The sequence below is a fragment of the Lutjanus erythropterus genome, chromosome 15, assembly GCF_056507025.1.
Source record: "Lutjanus erythropterus isolate fLutEry1 chromosome 15, fLutEry1.hap2, whole genome shotgun sequence".
Taxonomy (NCBI): Eukaryota; Metazoa; Chordata; class Actinopteri; order Lutjaniformes; family Lutjanidae; genus Lutjanus; species Lutjanus erythropterus.
The window spans coordinates 29801978-29819526 of NC_139331.1; the positions used below are offsets into that span (position 1 = coordinate 29801978).

The 17549-nt window shown below is 37.8% G+C and overlaps 2 protein-coding genes across 4 annotated transcripts in view; one reads left to right on the forward strand and one right to left on the reverse strand.

Moving 5' to 3' along the window:
• The first annotated feature begins 2884 nt into the window (after positions 1-2884).
• Positions 2885-17549, forward strand: part of LOC146314622 (uncharacterized) — a 55211-nt gene continuing 40546 nt past the window's right edge. For all 3 annotated transcript variants that reach the window (XM_084737162.1, XM_084737163.1, XM_084737164.1), the window contains exons 1-3: positions 2885-3166; positions 3865-4202; positions 4473-4569. In XM_084737162.1, the coding sequence (XP_084593288.1) occupies positions 3933-4202; positions 4473-4569 (367 nt within the window). In that variant the 5' untranslated portion in view covers positions 2885-3166; positions 3865-3932. The remainder of the gene's footprint in view (positions 3167-3864; positions 4203-4472; positions 4570-17549) is intronic.
• On the reverse strand, positions 9557-13798 carry LOC146314623 (hydroxycarboxylic acid receptor 2-like). Its single transcript, XM_084737166.1, has 3 exons — positions 13524-13798; positions 11540-11945; positions 9557-10950 (listed from the first exon to the last, which is right to left on the reverse strand). Exons 1-3 carry the CDS (start codon positions 13664-13666, stop codon positions 10489-10491), a joined length of 1011 nt encoding a protein of 336 aa, XP_084593292.1. The 5' UTR covers positions 13667-13798; the 3' UTR covers positions 9557-10488.

Genomic DNA, 17549 nt, shown 5'->3' on the forward strand with positions numbered 1-17549 from the left:
TCACTTAAAAACTCAAAACGCTGGAAAATAAAGACGGTGGGAGCAGACGAGTTCCAGTACGACTCCAAGTTTGAACCGCGTATAGCTGCTGACAGTACGGAGAGGAGGGAGTGACCTGCACCGAGCAGAGCAGACAAACCGGAAAGGTAGTCCCCGTCCGATATGGACCTCCAAGACGAGCACGAATAAAAACATTAAACATTACTTTATTGTACTTACTCCATAATAACAACAGCAACAATAATAATAACAATAAAATGACATTACATCACTTATTTACTTACTGAAATAATGAGTAGATAAATAAAATAAATGACTAAATAAATAAATAACAGAAATCGTACATGTAAGGAAAATATTAGGAACACCCCCAAAAAATATAGTTTTTAAATATAACGAATGTTAAAAACACAAAACGAAACTAAACGGAATTAATGATCGTAATTCAAAAACCACTCAAAGAAATTACAGCTGTGAGAAACATTTTATTTATAAAATATCATACAATTAGAAGCCAACTCACTGAAAGTTATATGGAAGGAACAAAGACCGACAAAAGTGGCAAATGTTAATATTAAAATAACCTTTATTTATAAACCACCAAGAAATTACAGCAGCATCATTACTGTTATTACTATAGTTATTATAAAAAGAAGAAAATGAACGTTAAATTAGAGCTCAGCCCACTTAAAGTAATATTTAAGGATCAAACAAAATGTTTATAATTTTACATTAAAAGAAGACAAAAAAAGTACAGCTATAAAAACAGTTCATAGTGATTTTTAAAGTCAGTGATAGAATGGAACTGTACTTAAGTATGTAAATTCACAGTACTTGTACTTCACTTGAGTATTTCTGTTTTTTTGCATTTTTTATATTTCTACACTAGGCTACATCTCAGATGCAAATATTTTACTTTAACTCCACTACATTTGTCAGACAGCTTTAGTTACTAGTTACTTTTCAGATTACAATTTTTCATACCTTTCCTGGTCAATCAAAACCATGTAACTTCAAATGTGTTGATTTTGACTGTTTGTGATAAATTGATGTGTTCCTACCTTGACACACACGTATGTCTGTATGCAGGTATGTAGTACATGTATGTATGATTTACTTTTAACTTGAATTTTTGATACTTAAGTCCATTTACTCTCAGAAAATTACTTTTGAATAAATTTAAGATTAAATGCTTAAAGATTTACTCAAGTACTCTTTGTATGAGTGACTTTCACTTTCATTAAAGTAGTAAAATAATATTTTTGATAAAATGATGTTTGGGTACTTTTTACAACAGATTATAGTAATAGCATCAGTCAAATTGCAAATATGCCTTATAAAATAATGGCAACCATCTAAATGCTTCCTTTGAAAGATCTTAAAGCCCTACTTCTAGGATTTTTTTTTTTACATTTTATTTGAATGTCTACTTCTGTTTTCTTTATGGTTAGTATGGTGTTTTCAAAAATGCTCCAAGGTTCCAACTACATGAGGCTTAGCTGGTTTTACTCTGAGGCCAAACAATGGTCAAAGTGGTGTGTTATTATAATCTCAAGCCAGCTACTGTAGTGTGTCTACTGTTGTTGACAGCTGGCTCAACAGCTGAAGGGAGTCACCCTGAGTTTATTTATAATGCTGAGGTCGCCCTCTGCTGGCCTCAGTGTGCTATTATATTACAACTGAACTCACTTTTATTGATACAGCACCTTTCATACACACACACACACACACAGAGCCCAAAGTGCTTCACATAGCAAAATTAAAACAACACAGACAGAAAACAAATTAAAAGCAAGACAAAACAAACATTTGCAAGAATAAAAATTACAACAATTTAAAAAAAAAAGATAAATAAAAGTCAGTAGAATGAAGTAAATGAAAAACTAAGGATGAAAATAATGTTTTAAAAATGCATGATGTTTAAAAGACTGATAACAGATGTGGCCAGAGGCCTTATGTTCTTTGAATCATCAGTCATTTGAAGTCATTTGTACCAAGTTTGAAGAAATTTCTTCAAGGCGTTGTTGAGATATTGCATTTAAAAGAGAGGGATAAAAACAGTTGGAGTTGCTCCTCCCATGTTTGTTCACCTTTTTCTTTTTAGTCACGCTTCAGGGCTTCTCAGTATTTAAAGTTACAACGCTATGAACTGTGGGTAATTCCCTCTGGCAAAGTTTGCAGAAGCATGTTTTTATGTTAATTTAAACAATTTTTTTAATAATTAAAGCGCGTTACTATCCATTTATTTTGAAGGGTCTTAAGAGGAAGTTTGTTGTATCGTTACCTTTACACATGCTATAAAAAAAGTGTATAGTGTAAACGTTTTCAGTTCCGGTTCGAGGGATTCACTTCAGCAGGCTAACAGTTTAATCTTTTTAGGGCTTCACTAATTACAATAGATACTTTTTGGCTATTTACGGGCAGTTTAAAATGATTAAACGCGTTACTAATAATTTATTTTGAAGGGTCATAACAGGAAGATCGTTGTATCGTCACCTTTACACCTGCTGTAAAGTAACCGAAATGCTCTAATGTTTTCAACTCTACTTCGAGGGATTCACTTTAGTATGCTAACAGTTTAATCGTTTTAGGGGCTTCTCTAATAACAATAGTTACTTTTAGCTTAATTTAATCGCAGTTTTCTATCATTAAAACGCGTTATTAACCGTTTGTTTTGAAGGCTCATCACAGGAAGTCAGTTGTATCGCTACCTTCACACCTGCTGTAAGGAAAAAGTGACCGCTAACGTTTTCAATTCCACTCTGAGGGATTCACTTTAGTAGGTTAACGTTGCAGCTTCATTTGTTTTAAGGGCATCCATTAGTTAAAAGATGTGCTTTTGGGTTCATTTAAACGCAGTTTTCTATAATTAAAACGCTTTACTTTGAAGGGTCTTAACAGGAAGTTATTTCTGTCGTCACCTTTACACCTCCTGTAAGGAAAAAGTAACCGTTTATACTCAAACTTTTTAAAGTCCTCTTCAAGGGGTTCAGTTTAGCAGGCTAACGTTACAACTTAATGAGGGTTTTAGGGAGAATCGTCCACATTTATCGTTGGTATTTTAATTGTGACGCAAAACACGCGTGGTGACTAAGACGATGGTGATGCCCACAGTAACTGTAGCAACAGTAAACTTCCCTCAACTCAGCTGGATCCAAGACCAAAGGTAAACTAATATTTAATAATAATAAAAAAAAAAGCCAACAAAAACTTCATCTGTCTCTGCTTCTTGAGATTTTAACTTTTCTGATGGGAAACATTAACTTACATGTTTGCCATCAATTTTAAACAGTCAGTTTTCAATAAAAGTTAGTTTTATTCCTCGTCTTTGTCTGTTGTAAGTAAGTGGTTGTAGGCTTAGGCCCGTCTGAACGATTCTGATTCATAAAATGGCTGACAGTAGGATTAAATTTGTAGATTTTTGTAGATTTTTTAAATGAAGTTTAGCGTTCAGTTGAATCTGCAGTGGCCTGTTTGTAATGCTAATGTAGTAGTTAATGATCATTTTCACATTTTTTGGTTATATATATACATGTGTGTTAGCTTTTAATTAGATTTGAATACTTTTACATCTCTGGTAAAGGCTAACATTAAACTTAAACTGTGGGGTCTGTTGCTCTAAGGAAGTAAAAAAAAGCAAACAAAAAAAATCTTCCATTGTAATGGAGGTAGAACTGTCGTTTTCTATAGCTTAGTTAAATATATATACAGTACACAGACAGATTGGCTTATAAATGTCAGACAAATACTGCTTCAGGTCAGAGTGTCATTCTTCTTAGTTAAGTTAAAGCCTTTTGTTCATTCTAATTTCACTGAGGGGTTTTAATGTTTTTTTTAATAATATAGTTGTAATATATTTTGCAGTTGGTGGGATTCAGGTGAAGATAACTTCACTATAAAGGAAAGTCCACAAGCTGAGTGATAATCATCCAATGATGTCTGCTGAAATACCCACGGAGAGAACCTACCAGAGGACATGCATAGACTCAGATCAGTCAGTTCAGTCTCCCGTCTCAGCCACTTCTGGAGTCAGTGAGGCGGAGCACCACGGCGACGGACCCGACCCACTGGCTTCTCAGGATGAACCAACGACGGGCAAGACTCACCCTGACCCGTCCTCTCTCCTGAAACCTGATGATGGACCAGCTGCTGCCATCCTGGATCCTGGAGCTGTAGAGACCGTAACTCAGTCTATGCAACAAGTAAGTATTACTTTCCCGTATTACATAAAGCTCAAATACCAGGGGAGAGTCTTTCCCTTTAGTTAATGATGTGACAGAAATAAAGTAAGGACTTACTCTATACAACACTATTCCATGCATGCGCTTTTAGTTCAGTTCCTCTTCTCACCACCAGATGCCAGTAGAACATCAGATTTCTCCTGTAAAACATCCTAACACAGTCACTGGAACATGATGAGCATGTTCTGCTCCCTTTTATTGGTCAAGTTCTGAAGGTTTGTCTGTTTGCAGGTTCCAGATCATCCATATGAGGTGGTTCAGCAGCAAATTGATGAGATCCACAGGGTTCTGCAGGAGCAGAGTAGACTGCTGACTCTGCTAGGAACAGGTCAGTGTTTGATAGTATATGCTCCTGTTTAGGGCTGTGTCGGAGAAATGATTATTTGCACTAAATGTAATGTGCAGTTTCATATTCCAGGAAACAACAGTGTCTCAGGTACTTTTTTTGCTCGTTAATATATTATGTACAGTGGATGGCAGTCGACACTCCCCCAGTTAGGAGAAGCAGAGAGGAGTAACGGCTCGGAAAATAAGCAATGTGCTGCTGTGGACAAGATCAGCAGCTTGATTTACTTTAGCCGAAAAGGTCTCCTCCAAAAAAATCAGCATCAGTTTAAGTTTATGCTATATTTTGAATATTTTCACAGCTTGATCTTGCCGTCAGACAGCGTTTTAGGCCAAATATCGCTCTGTCTCAGTCAACCAGACCCCATTGACGAAACCAGTAATTTTAGAGTTACTGGTCTACCATTGCCTTTAATTTGTTTGTGTTACTGTGTGTGATTTTGTTGTATTTAAAGGAGAAATCTGTCATACATTCATTGCATCAAATCATAAAATGACCATCAGATATTGAGGAAAACCTCCTTTGTCCTCCTTTGAAATTACAGTTCTGAGTTTGCAGACTGTTTGTTTGTTTATGAGTTGTAAGAAAGTCATTAATAATCTTTTAGAAGGCACAGATGTTTGTAATGGTTAAATTGAGCAAAATGTTAATGGAGTCTGGCAGGCAGAGGACAGACAGTGACTGAATTCCAGAGTGTGTATTATCAGATCAGCGTACTTTTATTTTCAGGATAACAGGCTTAACTCTACACTGACAGTTCTAAACAGCTGATCAACGTACAGCGGAGGACTTGTCGTCACTTGTCATTATCAGATTACAATGTTGAGCTCCTGCAGTGTTCCTCAAGTCTGGGGACGAGGGGGCGAGTCCAGACAACTCACTTTAACCATAGACTGTGGATTAAATAGGATTTCAGCCTATTTAATATACAGTCTATGACTCCAACTTGTTACATGTTGCTCCTTTAATGGTTATTTCAGATTCACTGACGTCACACCGTAATGTAAACAAACTATCAACACGTACCTCATCTAACCTCACTTCAAATACTCTGAACTATCCCTTTAATCATTCTTGACATCTCATCTCCAATTAATTTGATCCTTAACTGCACGGATCAGGGCCCCGTTTCTCAGAGCCTTCGTAGCGCTACGTGCGTCGTAAGTTGTATTTTAAGGTCTCCCGGGCTGTTTCCCAGAATTGGGAAACAGTTTAGTAGATGGCGATCATGAAGATAGTGTTTGGTTTTTTTTTTTCTCTCTCTTCTTCACCTTAATTTTGGCAAATTTCCAGCTCAAGGCTCGTCATTAATGTCGTGCGCTAAATTCCTTAGAACAGCTTCAGTCTGTGGTTGAGACATGAAGTCATTAAAGGCGGCAACAATAACACTGATTCACAGTTGGTGTTTCTGTATGTTTCTGGTTTGTTGGCTGTTGTCATCCACCAGCTTTCCTGTTGCAACACCCACTCAACCTGCCCACAGCGAAGGCTGCACACCTCCAAATGTTCCAAACATTACTGAAAGATAGACTGTCCAAATGAGAGGCTAATATGTGCAGACACTGGGTTAGGACTGGGTATCATCTAAAAAAATGTCCAGAACAGTCCTAACACCAGTGGTTGTTTCAGGAACTGTTACAAAATTATCTCTAACACCTTATCTTACTTTGGGAAAAGATCATGCTTCGAGTTCAAATAAGGATATTACTTAAGTTCACACGTACCTAATGTAACATACTTAAGTTAGGTTTTTAAGGACATAAGGTATTATGATAATTTAGGGATTTTTAATGATTAATCATTAATTGAGTTAAGAATTTAACCAATTTAAAATGTATTAATTGATGACCAGCCTAATCAGAAGTCTAGAAATCGCGGTATTTATGCCCCATTTGACATTGGTTGAATAAATAAACTTGAAGTTGAACTTAAAATGAGAACAAATGGAGACAAAAACAAACAAGAAAAATGGAAATGAGAAAGAAATATGCATTTTGTCTCTGATTAATTGTTACTGATTGATTTGATTTGATCTGTCGATGGTTAGCATTTTCAATGACTGGTTAAGGAAAGTGCACAAAATCTGCAACTAAATCATCAGCTGAAACTTATAATAGCTGTCCAAATAATGTTTAAAGACGAGTTGCATACTAATTATTGACAAAGTTTTACAAATATGTCCTTCACCTCTCTATGTGATGATTTCTTGAAGGTTTACAAATCATTTGTTGACCATTAAGAAAAGCAGTATATAAAAGTATAGGATATAAAATGTTACTTCACTATGACAGACCGCCGTGATAAAGAAGGTGAGTCATAATATCAAAGCCAGCATAGAGACAGACTTGCCCACTTGACAACATCATGCTGAAGATCCATAACAGATTAAAATGTAATTCACACCTCCACACACTTCAAAAGAACAACAAACAAACAAAAAAAAAAAAAAAAAACGGTGGCAGCGCACCAAAACACAGATGAAAATATGTAGGTTAACAGGTGACAGTCTACTTTAACACAGATTAAAACTTGATTTAGAAACGACATAGAGGTATTAGTCAATAAACTGTGTGTTTGTATATGTAAAACTCATTTTGTGTTATTGTAATGTTGTAATGTATTTTGTGAATGACATAAATCATGTCAAGCATGTCCTGCTTGCTGACGTTTAATTAACTGAATGGATTTGTTAACACAATGATACGACAGACGGTGATCTTTTTAAGTGGTAGTGGCAAAATCATCTAAAGTCGGGGGCCCGCCCGTGGAAAGTAAATTATCAGATGCTTGGAGGCGTTGGGCGTGCAGCCAATGCAGCTGTATTACCTGCATATGTGATAGATCTGCCATCACTGGATCTATTACAACCCCGTACTGAGCTCATTTTACTACTCAGCCGTAAGCCACGTGCGAAAGTGCCCATTGAGAGCGAGTATTGAGAGCGAGTATTGAGAGCGGGCGGGCGGGCAGGCGGGCCATGCTCACAGGTGTGTGAATTGACCTGGATATGAAGCGTCCGTAGTTCAAAATAATATGACAGGTTCTAAAGAGATGAGGCGGCCCTCTCTGCTTCCATGTGCTTTGCTCACAAGTGTTTTTAATTGACCTGCATATGATGCGTTCATGGCACAAAATAAGATAACGTCAGTTTCTAAAGAGATGAAACTCATCCCTCTCCATCGTTAATATTGTATGAATTTGATTAACATCATGCGTGAATGTGCTGCTGCAGTTTGCGGTAATGTTAGACAGATTACAAATTATTTCATGTTCAAAGTGTGACTGGAGTTGTTGCCGGCAGAGTGCACAAACACAACCTGAACAACCTGCAGCGCCTTCCTGCTAATAAACCCCGAGGAGGCCGATCGGCGGCGCCAATGTTATACAAGAGGAATACGGAGGTGTTTGTATTTGTCTTTGTCTTTGTTTTTGTTTCGAGTTACGCTACGCCATGAGAAAAAGGAGACAAGTGGTTTCACACACGTTGACCAGGTTTCAGAATGATTGTTGCGTGTCGGTGCAGTGGTGTATCAGTGATCTCCATCTTGTCATTTTTGCTGAAAAAAAAAACAACAACAACAACATTCTTGTCTCGCAGACTCTGATCTGTATCACCTGTGTTCCTGTGTGTTTACAGCAGCAGTAAACAAAGATCTTGAGTCAGAATCTTAATCTTATATACAAATAATTCAGTTTTATTAATCGACATTACAAAATTGTATACAGCTTGAATGAGGAAAGTTTAAAACAGCCTTCCAGGTTTCTGTAGTCCACTTGAGTTTGACATTTAGTAGTGGCAGTGGTTGTTGATGAACTTCATGTTTAACCTCACTTAAACTCCAGAATGTAGACAAGCTAGTTTACTCTGATTATAAAAGAAGCATGAATAATTTAGCTGCACATCGGTTGTTGACAGGGAGCATAAATAACAACCACAGGGAGAAATTAACTCAGAAGCTTCAGGGAACAGATGTGAGATACCGACAGAGATGTGAATGTGAATGAGCTGACAATATGTTGCACTGATGTAAACCCCAATAAGAACAGGTACAACTAGTCTGAGGTACTGATGATGCACACAGAGATAGAGTTTCCTGAATGATGAATGAGAGCTATTCATACACTGTGAGGACAAACGTACAGTACATCAGATTTGAGCAAACTTCTGTACACTGTGTTGAGTTTTCTATAGGACCACTGTACTGCAGAGTACTTTGTAGTTCTTACATCATATCCAGTAAAATGCAGTCAGAAGGAAAATACTCCTTAACATCTGTTTAGAAATCATTTTAATAAATTAAAATGCCTTAATATATTCAGGTAAATAATATAAAAATATACAGCACTCATTGTAGAGAATTGGAACAAAACTTGTCTTTTTAGGTGGTTTTGATTTATACTTTTCAATTATGCTTGGAAAATATATCTTAAAAGATCAAACTCTGGGCTATTAAAGCTTGTAATGGACTTACATCCCAGTGATTTATTTGTTTTGTGTTCAATAGCATTTTTTAAATATAATTTTCTTTGACTTCTTTATGATGGAGCTGACGTCACAGAGGAGTGTGTCCAGACTTTTTAGGGTGGCCCACTGACTCATATTTCTTTCTTTCTTTATATTCAATTGACAAAAATATTAATTTCAAATGCATTATTTTATGTTTTTTTAGAGGTTCTTGTCTTGAGAATGATTTCTGAACTGAACTATTCCAACAGCAAGAGTTTTTGCCACTGGCTCAGTGGGTCAAGAATCTGTTGGCCTGAACAAAATGTCTGCTGGGCCCTTGAGTATTTCTGTTTTCTGTCACTTCTACTCCACTACATCTCAGAAGCAAATATTTTACTTTTTACTAATCACTTTTCAGATTGCAACTTTTCATTCCCTTCCTGGCACCCAAAGCAAATGTCATCTGTCACCATCTGTTATCTGTCGCTAAAAAACAGAAATGACTGATTCAATCGAGTTCCGGTATCAGGTGATGATTTGGACGTTGATTTACTTATCGGATATTAACTAAATAGTTCTACAGAAATATCCGGCAGTCTCCATTTTTTTTTTGTCTGAGTTAGATGTACAGGTGAAGCTTTGAGTTTGGACATAACATAACATGAGACAGTCTGCGACTGAGTGTGCTAGTAACAGCAGGCACAACATGTCCTTAGTTTGGAGATATTTTAGTCTCAAAACACAGAAAAAAGCAACTCAGTATCGGCAGATATCCAAATCCAGGTATCAGAATCGGATCTCCACTGAAAGCTGTCCTGACGGGTTTGTTGTGAGCGCCCAGAAAAGTCTTCCTGACAGTGTATCTGTATGAATCACATCATCCTTTTCAACCCAGTCCCAGTAATTTTTTTTCTCTGCTCTTTTGCGTATCAACTTTTGTCATTTTAGGATCAACCGCCTTTTCATCTATGAAGTAAATCAGTCATATTATACGAGAAATAAAAAAGTGTGTACTTCATTTCAACCATAATGAAATAATTTTATTTATTTTTTTTAAAAATACAACTAAACACAAAATACAATTAATTCGTGTTCTGGACTGATTTGTGCATTTAGATCTGGATCCAAACAGAGCGAGTACGGCTCCACCAGATAAACCCGTTCTGCACTTACATCTGACCAGACAATGGTTTTTCCCACAGATAACAAACTTTGTGGAGGGTGTTTGATGTCAGGTGGTATCACCGTATCTGATGTGTTCATCCTAAAATGTCATTGTACCCACATTTTCACAGAAAGACTCTGTTTTCTACTAATCTGTCAGAGAAGATGAAAACAGCTGCGTGGGTTGATCAGTGGTTACCATATCTGTGTGGCTGAGGCGTAAAGGTAAAAACAAAGCCTGTGCTTCCCTCGGAGATAGTTTTGATTGCAATTTAAGAGGAAAAAAAGAATCATTTCTCTATTATGGGCAAAGAAATGGTTCTAGCTCCAGATGTTGTTGTATTTGTTGTAAGTCCCAAGCTGCTGTCAACACTCAGCAGTCTCTGCTGAAGACACGTGGGGCAGAAGGTGGAGATGTAAGTGTCTTTAAACCCTGAGTTACAGAAGCAGTAAACCAGCGGGTCCAGCAGACAGTCCATGTAAGACAAAACCATGAGGCTGTCGTAGACCTGAACCACTACGTCCTCTGCAGCTTGCCAGTCTTGTAGCCTGACGGCCAGCAGCACGGCTCTGGCTATAGCGCACGGCAGGAAGCAGATGGAGAAGACGACGACGACAGACATGACCACACACACGGCTCTCCTCAGTTTGGTCTTCTCGCCCACCGTCTTCTTTCTCAGTCGGTTGACGATGCGCACCGAGCAGTAGACGAGGATGATGAAGGGGATGATGATTTGTGAGAAGAAGACAATCTTTAAAAAAGAGAGAGAGAGATAAAAGTGAAAGCCTGAGACTGAGAAATTTCTGACTTATTTCAAAACTTGTTGTCTGACAGGCAAATAAATAAATAATGTATGTAAATGTAAATAATTTGCCTTTTTTAATTGGATAAAATGTTTTGTTGCCGACCCCGTCCACAGCAGTACATGGCTTAGCTTCTGTGCTGGTTCTCTTGCTGCATTGTCAAACTTTGGGCATGCTGACTGTTAAACACTGACTATGAATAAGTGCCTCATATAACCTCACTTAACCAAGATGCTGTGATGCCTGGACAAGTTTGTTTATGCTGCCTGTGGCAAGCTATTAGTCAGGGCACTGGGGAAATTAGATGAACCATTAAAGCTAATAAAAGGTGATGACTGTCAACTTTATAGGAAGTCTGTGTGGATATGAGGATGTGTACATAACTGCACTTCTTGTTAAGTGTTAGAAAACATACAGAATATTGTGGAATTGTTTTTGTAATGAAAATGATTTTTGGTTTCCCTCCCATTGGTAAATATTTTGCAACTATTAAACTGATAAAAAAGCTGAATCAAAACAATGAAACCTGAAGAATACCTCTCTGAAGGTGTCCGTCACATCGTGATAGGTAGTCTCAACTTTGCGGCCGTGGCTGTTGCAGCACTCAAACGTCTTCACCATGGTGGGGATGGTGAGGGGCAACAGGAGGAGCCAGATGATGATGGAGATCTGAGGAGATTTCTTCAGGATTTTGACGAAGTTCCTCCTGCCGAGATGGACCACGTTGAAGTAGCGATCGAGGGACAGGGTGATGAGGAAGGCGATACTGGCCCCGCGGTTCAGAAACAGCATGAAGAGCATCAGCTTGCACACCACGTTGTCCTCGCTGCGCCTCAGGTTGTGCTGGTAATGGTAGGCTTTGGCAGGAAGACAAGCCACCAGCAGGAAATCAGCAACCACAATATTGAAGAGGAAGATACTTTTGTTCTTCCAGAATTTGAACCTAAAGAGGAAGCAATCAAGGAAACAGTTACTGGTTTTGCTGTTATAGCATATGTTTCACATCAAGAACATACAGAAGTGCAGAGGACAAACTAATCCTGTCATTACAGTTTATCCTTAACAGACACCAGACTAAAGCTCTCTGCTTAATGTTTAACATACAATGACTCTGACAAATTGATGCATGCATTAGAGTAGAAATATATTTATATTTTATGTTTTTGGTATCTGATAATTGTCTTTTTTTTACTGTATGTTCCAACGGTGGAAATATAGAACTGTGCCAAAGAAATCAGTGACTCTGCAGGCTGGATACAGTGTGTCTGCCAGAGGCTTTTTCAGGACCATCAGAGATACTCTGTCTCTGTCTCTGTCCACAGCACAGATCGTTGCACACTCAACATGTTTATCAGTTTATCTCAAGATAGCTCACGTACTGTAGCTCAGCTTGTTTTTTCACTACGGTTTTTGGTGCACAAGCTCTAAAGTGATGTCACTTTTTAAAGGAGTAAACTTGCTACTCCATTTTTTTTAAGTAATATCCTAAAGGTGTGATGGATTTTTGAATTACCACTTCATTTCAGACAGTTTTTTTTATTTGAAAAATGTAAAGCTAGGTGTTTATAAGTTTTTACAGAAATGCCATAGAGACCTCATTTAAAATATAGCTGAGCAAAAAAAAAAAAAAGAGTTAAAGATCCCAGACACAAGTTCAGTGTTGTTTTTCACATCATAAGTAGTGTTATTGCAAAAATGTACTGTTCATTAACAGAGTTTGTGAACTCTTGAGCAGTTTCACGTAGGAACTACTTTCTTTCTCGTACTGAGGAAATCGTTCTTGTAGATTCTAAAGTACATCTGAATGTATTTTTTGTGCTTGGAGCACCACAAGTCAAGCACCATTTAGTTCCGTTATATTGGAGAGAAGGCAGACATCTCTGCAGCTGATATCTCCAAAACTCTGCAGTTCACATAAAAAAATCCAGATGCTAAATAGCACTACAGGTCAGGGGAACATATGTATTTTTGATTTTGGGGTGAATTGTCCCTTAAAAGACAACTTCAGCATTGTTTTTCACATTAGTAGTTTAAAGTTTTTTATTGCTGAAATGCACTGCTCATAAAACTGCCTGTGACCTGTTTAACATTGGCATAATTTCAGCTTTTGTCTGAGAAATATGTATGAAATACACAAAATAATGATTTACAGTTGCATGGCTTGTGAATTCAAACATTCATCTGTCAGTGGCTGGTAGATGTTTACATTTTAAAAAGTTAATTTCTGACCCTGAGTCAGTCATCCAGGTTATAGAAAGTCCTAGCAGTAGTAGGTCAAAGGTAACAGGACCTCCTGTGCTATCATGATGTGATCTTATCAACTTGATATCAAGGTTTAAATCTCTCAGAGAGGCTAAATGTCGGGAAACTCTGACCAGCAGATGAGTATGACTATACATCACAAATTTAAAGTTGTCCCTTCTCTGAAAGCTTTGCCTGACTTCTTGCTGACCACAATAATCAGTTCTATGTTTGGAAAACAATGAAAAGGCAGTGATAGAGAGATTATTTTCCCTCATACCTGAAGATGAAGATGTAGAGGACGGAGAGGTTGAGAGGCAGACCCAGGGTGAACTGTACAATCATCAGCCAGGAGAGGATCTGGTATGTGAGTGGATTGGGTGTTTTGCAGTGGTCAACTGTCATGTTTAGTTCGCTGGACATGATAGAGTGTTGAAAGTCAAACCTGTAAAACTCTTATTGTAAGTAATATCGACCCAGCGGGAAGGATGAGGGTTAAAGGTGTTTCCAGGCAGGCATCACAAAGTTAAATCCTTCGTTTTGGAGGTGGTCGTAGCTGCCAGAATCGTCTCTCCTCTCAGGCTCCGATTCCCCTTCTCACTCTGATCCGTCAAATTCAACAGTCCCCTTCTGAGAGCCTTACAGTGATTTCTGGAGCTCCGTCAAGACTCGGCTGGCCGTGCCAAAACATGCTGAGGAAACATGCACTGTAAACACTGCATACAGTTTAAAAAAAAAAAAAAAAGGACTGAGTACAGAGAAGAAAAAACACCCCGTGTCAATGAGTCTGTTGGCCAAGTTCGTGTGAGGCTGAGAGCGATCCTTCAGAGAGGAAGAATTTATAGTCAGCTGGAGGTGTGGTTTAAAGAGAGGGGCTTATCTCACTGAGAAACACAGAATGGAAGATGTTGGTTTCCAACTTGAAATGAAGTAACAAACATCATGTCACTTTCGATTCAGCAGATACTGATGTGCTGTGATACAAGGAGGTGGTCCATCTGTCTGGTTTCTGTGTTACACAGAAAGTGGGGACCAGAGACCGGCAGTTCAAGGTGTTTTCCGGAGAATGGGGAGAAATGCCTGTGAAATTCCTCAGGTGGCTGTCCATTTGAAACCATCATGCCTGCACATGTCTAGCGTTGTGTGTGGGTATGGTGATGAAACTGACATATCCAGATTCTTTAGGTAGAAGATCAGTTATGTTACGCCTGTGGGAAGATATAAAACAGAAAGCCTCAAGAAAAAAAAAAGATTGCATGTACTCTATTAAGTATTGCATGTATATTTGTATATTCTATTTACCAGGTGTGGAGTCAGGTGTCATGACTTGACTCAACTTGACTTAATTTGCAGCTCAACTCAATTTGAGCACCAGTGACTTGTGACCTCACCTGAACCCTTCGTCTTGAAAATACTTGATATCTTCCCCGAAGCCCAAAGTTTAAAAAGTGAGTTATTTAGAAAGTGTGAACCATGAATCATTTAATTTCCCTTTGTTTCTTGAATCAGCTAGCGTGAACGGTATTCATTCTCAGCAAGTCGACAATTAAGTCCCCAGATCAGGTTTGTCTTATCCAGTCCAACAGCAGCCAGTCGAGTTGCAGGAGAGAACGAGGAAGAGCTAAGATTATGTTACTGAGCTCCAACTGGAAGAAAATGATACCAAAGATAATTTATTCTCGAACAAAAACTACGCAGTGGTCAACAAAAAAATGAACTGCAGTATGCCATGTGTGAAGTGAAAGTGAAACTTCGGCAACTTCTAATTACATTTGACATTTGAAGTTGCATGAAAAACGGTAAGAAGAAGCTAATATTAGAGCTACTGCAAGGAAAGCACAGATGTGTCTATATGACCTCCATAAGCAAACAAGATCATCAGCAAGAAGATCGACTATTTCTATAGGTCCTCCCTGAAATCAGATGTAATAAACCTTTGTTTACATTTTCATAGGCAAAGTTCCAGTGAGAAGTATGGTAGCCAGTTAAACAAAGGGAGGGTAATTTTTTATGTTGTATGTTGTGTTTATGGTAGAAAAACTTCCGCTAACACATTATGAAAGCTCATCGTAGCAGCTTTAACATTGTTAGCAACCTAATGCTCTGCTAACGTTAGCTTAACAGCTAACTGACTTTGTAAATCAATGAGGCTGGAAACTCACTGTTGAATTAGGACTTGTTTAGGACTCCAAACTCAAAGTTTAGGACTTGGGACTTAACTTGGGACTTGTCAGCCTTGACTTGAAACTTGAGTGCAAAAACTTGAGACTTGTGACTTGCATAACAATGACTTTGTCTCACCTCTGAAAAAGCATTGCGTTAGAGACTATTTTTTTCCCTTGTTTTTTTTTCGGTCACGTGTTGGATGCCGTATGTGGCAACAACAATCACAGATTCTGCCTTTTGATTACAGTTTATTTTCACTGTAATATTTAAATTATGACGTTCCTGCTGCTAACCCCGTATGGATGTGTTACATTAGATATCATTATTTTATTCCCGGGCTCAGGTTTTAAAAAAAATTGCATACAGGACACTGCTGGACAGTAGCATGGTCTTGATACTGGCATAGACTGGCATTGGAGGCATTTTGTGATGCTGATATTGGTTTTGGAACAACCTTACATGCATTAGAATTTAAAACATAATTAATACCCTATAAAATATAGGGTTGAAGTTAAGCCAGAAAACAGTGCAGCAGAAATGATGAGCCTATATTTATGTTTATGTAGAGTTATTGCTGGTTTACAGTTTGGATAAAGTTGAATCATTATCTGTGGGCATGAGCTTCAATTGAATATGACATCATGATATCGTATCTAAAAATTCTGGCGAACGGCGCAGTTTTGCCACATCCAGTTCAGTGGAAACATTCATCACCTCATGGCCATAAATTTAATGGTTAAATGACAGTTTGACTGAAGTGATCGTTCTCAGTTAAATCTTCTTTTAAACATGGTTCATCTTTGTGTGTGGGGTCTTAGGGAAGTATTTGAAGCAGAATTGCAAACAGCAGACGTGATGTCTCAACCCTCCTGGACGCGACATATTTCTCTGTTCTGACGTATAGAGTCTTTTACACCATAAACCATCCGTCCTTAAACATTAAATAAAGCCAAACAGCACTGTCTTATAAATTTCCACATTTTTGGATGAGAACATTTTCATACTTGTGTTAGTTGCGTGCAGGTGAAGCTTGTGACAAGGTTGGATCAAGTTTAAAACTTCTTGTTCCATTGAAGTCAAACATTAACTAGACTCCTCTACTTATTAATCTTTTCTGCTCTTTCACTGAAAAAACAACAACAGGCCAAAGTTACATACTAACTATTTAAAACTTTGACATGAACTCGACCTGACTTAAACCCGTGCCCTACGTGCAAGCTTCAGCTTAGCCTCATACAACTTAAGCTACCGCATTAGAGCTCATCTTTTTAAATTTAGACTTTCTGGAATTATATCCACATGTTGAAAACAAATTCAGTAGATGGAAATAAACTTCCTGTAATCTGATGCAATCTATGTTTTTTAATAACCCCTATTCCACAGAAGTTTTGTAAGACCTGATTAAAAACAGAATGCATTGTTTTGGAAAAAACTTTTGGACCTATATTTAACTGAATACAGTAGAAAGACAAGATATTTAATGTTCAAACTGAGTAACTTTATTGTTTTTTGTAAATATACACTCATTCTGAATATTATGCCTGCAGCACATTTTAAGAAAGTTAGAACAGGAGCATGTTTACCACTGTGATATGTCACCTTTTCTTTTAACAACACTCAGTAAGTGTTTGGGAGCTGACGACACTAATTGTTGAAGTTTTGAAAGTGAAATTCTTTCTCGTTCTCGCTTGATATATGACTTCAGGTGCTCCACAGTCTGGGGTCTCTGTTGTTGTATTATTGTTGCATGTTGTTTGCGCTGGTAACAATCTGGATGGTCCTTTTCCTCTTTGGCCTGGAGGACACGGCGTCCATGATTTGTGAAAGTAATTTGAAACGTGGACTCATCGACCACAGAAACACTTTTGCACTTTGTGTCAGTCCAAGTCAGATGAGCTCAGGCCCTGAGAATTGTGCAGCATTTCTGGATGTTGTTGATATGTGGCTTTCACTTTGCATGGTAGAGTGTTAACTTAGCAATAAACTCAGCTTACTGACAATGGTTTTTCATGTGTGCATGAGCCCATATATCATCCTTTATACAATTAGGTGAGTTTTTAAGTTTTTAATGCAGTAACTATCTTGTTTTTGTACCATATTCAATTGAATTATTGTTGAAAATGATATGAAAATAATTGCA

Coding starts and splice junctions, on each gene's coding strand:
- LOC146314623 (XM_084737166.1), bottom strand. CDS start 13,666: ATGTCCAGCGAACTAAACATGACAGTTGACCACTGCAAAACACCCAAT. Junction 11,946..13,523: donor CTCTACATCTTCATCTTCAG/GTATGAGGGAAA, acceptor CTTCCTCTTTAG/GTTCAAATTCTGGAAGAACA. Junction 10,951..11,539: donor TGACGGACACCTTCAGAGAG/GTATTCTTCAGG, acceptor TCTTTTTTAAAG/ATTGTCTTCTTCTCACAAAT.